Consider the following 3,265-nt stretch of genomic DNA (forward strand, 5'->3'; position numbering starts at 1 on the left):
AATGTCATTTATTGGAGGAGGAAAAAAATCTGTATTTTCAACAAATGTTAGGAAAATTGGACATCTATCCACATGCAAAAAGGATTAGGTTCAGTTCCTCTACAGCATGGTATACCACACTGGACTGGGCATGGATCAATGAATTAAATATAAAATAGAAAACAATAAATCCTTAAAATATGGAAGTCAATATTCACGACCTTGAATTTTACAGTGGACTCTCGGCTATGATGCCAAAGCCACAAGCAGAAAAAATCTGGACTTTATAAAATCTTAAAAAACTTTTGTGCATCAAAATTACTACCCAAAGGTAAAAAGGCAGCCCAGGGAAGGGAAAACAATGTCTGCACCTTACATGTCTTGAAAGGACATAGTCTCTGTAAGATGCAAAGAACTCCAACTCATAAAAAACATGAACACTGAATTTGTAAATAGGAAACGGACTCCTAATAAGCACATCTCCCCAAAATTTAAAGGACACACTCACTCATGCTCTTGTTAGATTACATTTTTGTCTGTATATGTATGTAAATACACGTGTGTCCTGGAATACATGTGAAGGTCAGAGGACACCTTGTGGGAATAGGTTCTCTCCTTGCACTGTGTAGGTTCTGGACTCAAACTCAGGTTGTCTGGCTTTCAAGTAGGTGCTTTTACACGCTGACCCATCTCACTGGCCCATAACCGACATTTTAAAAGACAGTTTCTATAGCCTCTACTAGAACACACACACACACACACACACACACACACACACAGAGAGAGAGAGAGAGAGAGAGAAAGAGAGAGAGAGAGAGAGAGAGAGAGAGAGAGAGAGAGAGAGAACTAAACTCATTACCTGCCATCTGGAAAATTCCCATTTAAGATACCCACATTTCTTATCCTAAATTACCTATTAAATAGTACAGAACTGTATAAGACAATTCCAGTCCTTAGTAATCACTCAATAAAAGACAACTATCACCAAGAATAACTGAGAAATAGAGTAAGTTTAATTCAAGGATGTCACAATCAATCAATAATGACAATAACAGAGTAGCAATGTTCCCCTATGAGGCTTCAGATTCATAGGACATAGTCCCTACAAAATCCTTGTGGTAGAGGGCCATGCCATGATTCTGTTTCATCTATAAAGAAACAACAATTCACAAAACAAAGATGAATTACCAATGATATGCAAACAACAGGTAACACTGCCAGGCACTAGGCCATGGCTTTTCAATGCTGGCTGCTGACCTTGCAGCGGTCCAGCCCTTTACGCAGTGCCCCCATCACCTCCCTGTTCCTCAAGCTATAAATGAGGGGGTTGAGCATAGGAGTAAGAACCGTGTAGAAGATTGAGACGACTTTGTCATGGCTAGGAGCACGATATCGCCTTGGCCTCAGATAGATGAACATGGCTGCCCCGTAGAAGAGAGAGACGGCTGACAGGTGGGAGGAACAGGTGGCCAGAGCCTTTTTTCGGGATTGAGCGGAGTGCATACGGAGCACAGCCCCCAAGATGCGAGCATAGGAAGTCACGATGATAGAGAAAGGGAGAAGCAGCATAAAGACGCAGCAAGCGAAAAGTAGGGTGTCGAAAAGCGATGTGTCTGCACAGGCCAGCTTCAGTAAAGCCGGCACCTCACAGAAGAAGTGATCTATAGAACGTGAGCCACAGTAGGGCAGGCTCATGGCTGCCACCATCTGAATTATTCCATCAAGGATCCCAAAGGCCCAGGAACTCCCAGCAATCTGGAGACAGACCCTTTGGCTCATGAGAACGGGATAGTGAAGTGGGTGGCTAATGGCCACATAGCGATCATAGGCCATGAGTCCTAACAAGAGACCCTCCGATCCCACAAGAGAGACAAAAAATCCGATTTGTATGCCACAGCCGGCAAAGGAGATGGACTTCCTGCCAGACAAGAAGTTGACGGCCATTTTTGGCACAATGTCACAGACCAGCATGAGGTCCATGAGGGAGAGCTGACTGAGGAAAAAGTACATGGGAGTATGAAGCCGGGAGTCAGTGTAGATGAGAAAGATGAGGAGGACATTTCCGCAGAGCGCCACCGTGAAGACCAGCATGACCGCAGAGAAGAGGAGAAGGTCAGTCTGGCTCTGGGAGAAGATGCCTAGGAGGATAAACCCATCCACGGATGATTCGTTCAGCCATAGTCCCATGGTTCAGTGACTCACAGTCACCTGAAAATAGATGCAGAAAAGCTTGGGGATGAAGCATCATGCCTTTGCTTCTGAATCCTTCTATTTCAGTCAGACACAGCTTTGCAATTCACCAAAAGTTAACATTTGCTTTGTAACGCACAGAGCAATGGTCTTTCACATGCCTCAACACACACATGCTGGTTCACAGAACTGTATTTCATGTTTTTATTTGTATATTTCTATACCAAGAACGATAGAATCTATTTTTGTTGAGTCACAGAACTATCACATAATCCTCCTTTCAGCCAGTAGTATCTTGGCTTTACCTTATAGCACCGACTTTGAATGGCTGGGATCACAATTTAACACTCCTGAGTCTATTTCCTGAGTCTATTTGAGAACTTATACTTTGTGAAGAAAGGTATAGATAGGAGTCTGGAGAAATGGCTCAGTGGCTAATACCATTTGTGGCTCTTTCAGAGGGCATGAGTTCAGTTCCAAAAACTCATCATAGTCAATGCACATCTGTCTGTAACTCTGACTCCAAGAGATCCAATTCCCCACTCTGGCCTCTAAATACATCTACATACATGTGGCATACATACATGTACACACACACATATGTGTATAACATATGTGTGTGTGTATTCATATATGCATGAAATAAAAGCTTGGGTTGTTCCTCAGTCTTTTGTTAGTTTGTTGTTTGTTTTTGGGGTAGGATCTTCCCCCAAACCCCATGATGGACTGAAAACTCACTGTGTAGCTTAGATTAGCCTTGACCTCAAGGCCATCTTCCTACCTCAGCTTTCTTAGTGTCACATTATAGGTGTGAGCCTCCATGCCTGGCTTCATTTCCTGAACCTTTGTTTTACTCAGGCCAAAGGTCTTCGAACCTTGGTTATCCCACTGTTTCTTTCAATCATTCAATCAAGAATCAAGCCATCTGAAAACCTCTTGATTCTCAAGTCAAGGTTTCTCAGAATCTAATTAACCTCACTATCTATGTAGCAATTACATTGTGACATATATATGAGATTATATATATATATATATATATATATATATATATATATATATATATATATATATATATATAGTTTTTCATGGTTTCCTG

At 41.9% G+C, this 3,265-nt stretch overlaps 1 protein-coding gene across 1 annotated transcript; it reads right to left on the bottom strand.

Moving 5' to 3' along the window:
* Positions 1-1,218: 1,218 nt before the first annotated feature.
* LOC127694538 (olfactory receptor 56) lies at positions 1,219-2,166 on the bottom strand. The gene has a single exon (XM_052196027.1). It carries the CDS (start codon positions 2,164-2,166, stop codon positions 1,219-1,221), a length of 948 nt encoding a protein of 315 aa, XP_052051987.1.
* Positions 2,167-3,265: the final 1,099 nt, after the last annotated feature.

This window comes from Apodemus sylvaticus, chromosome 10 (assembly GCF_947179515.1).
Source record: "Apodemus sylvaticus chromosome 10, mApoSyl1.1, whole genome shotgun sequence".
Classification (NCBI taxonomy): Eukaryota; Metazoa; Chordata; class Mammalia; order Rodentia; family Muridae; genus Apodemus; species Apodemus sylvaticus.

Excerpts from the sequence above, each read along its gene's own strand:
- LOC127694538 (XM_052196027.1), bottom strand. The coding sequence starts at position 2,166 with ATGGGACTATGGCTGAACGAATCATCCGTGGATGGGTTTATCCTCCTA.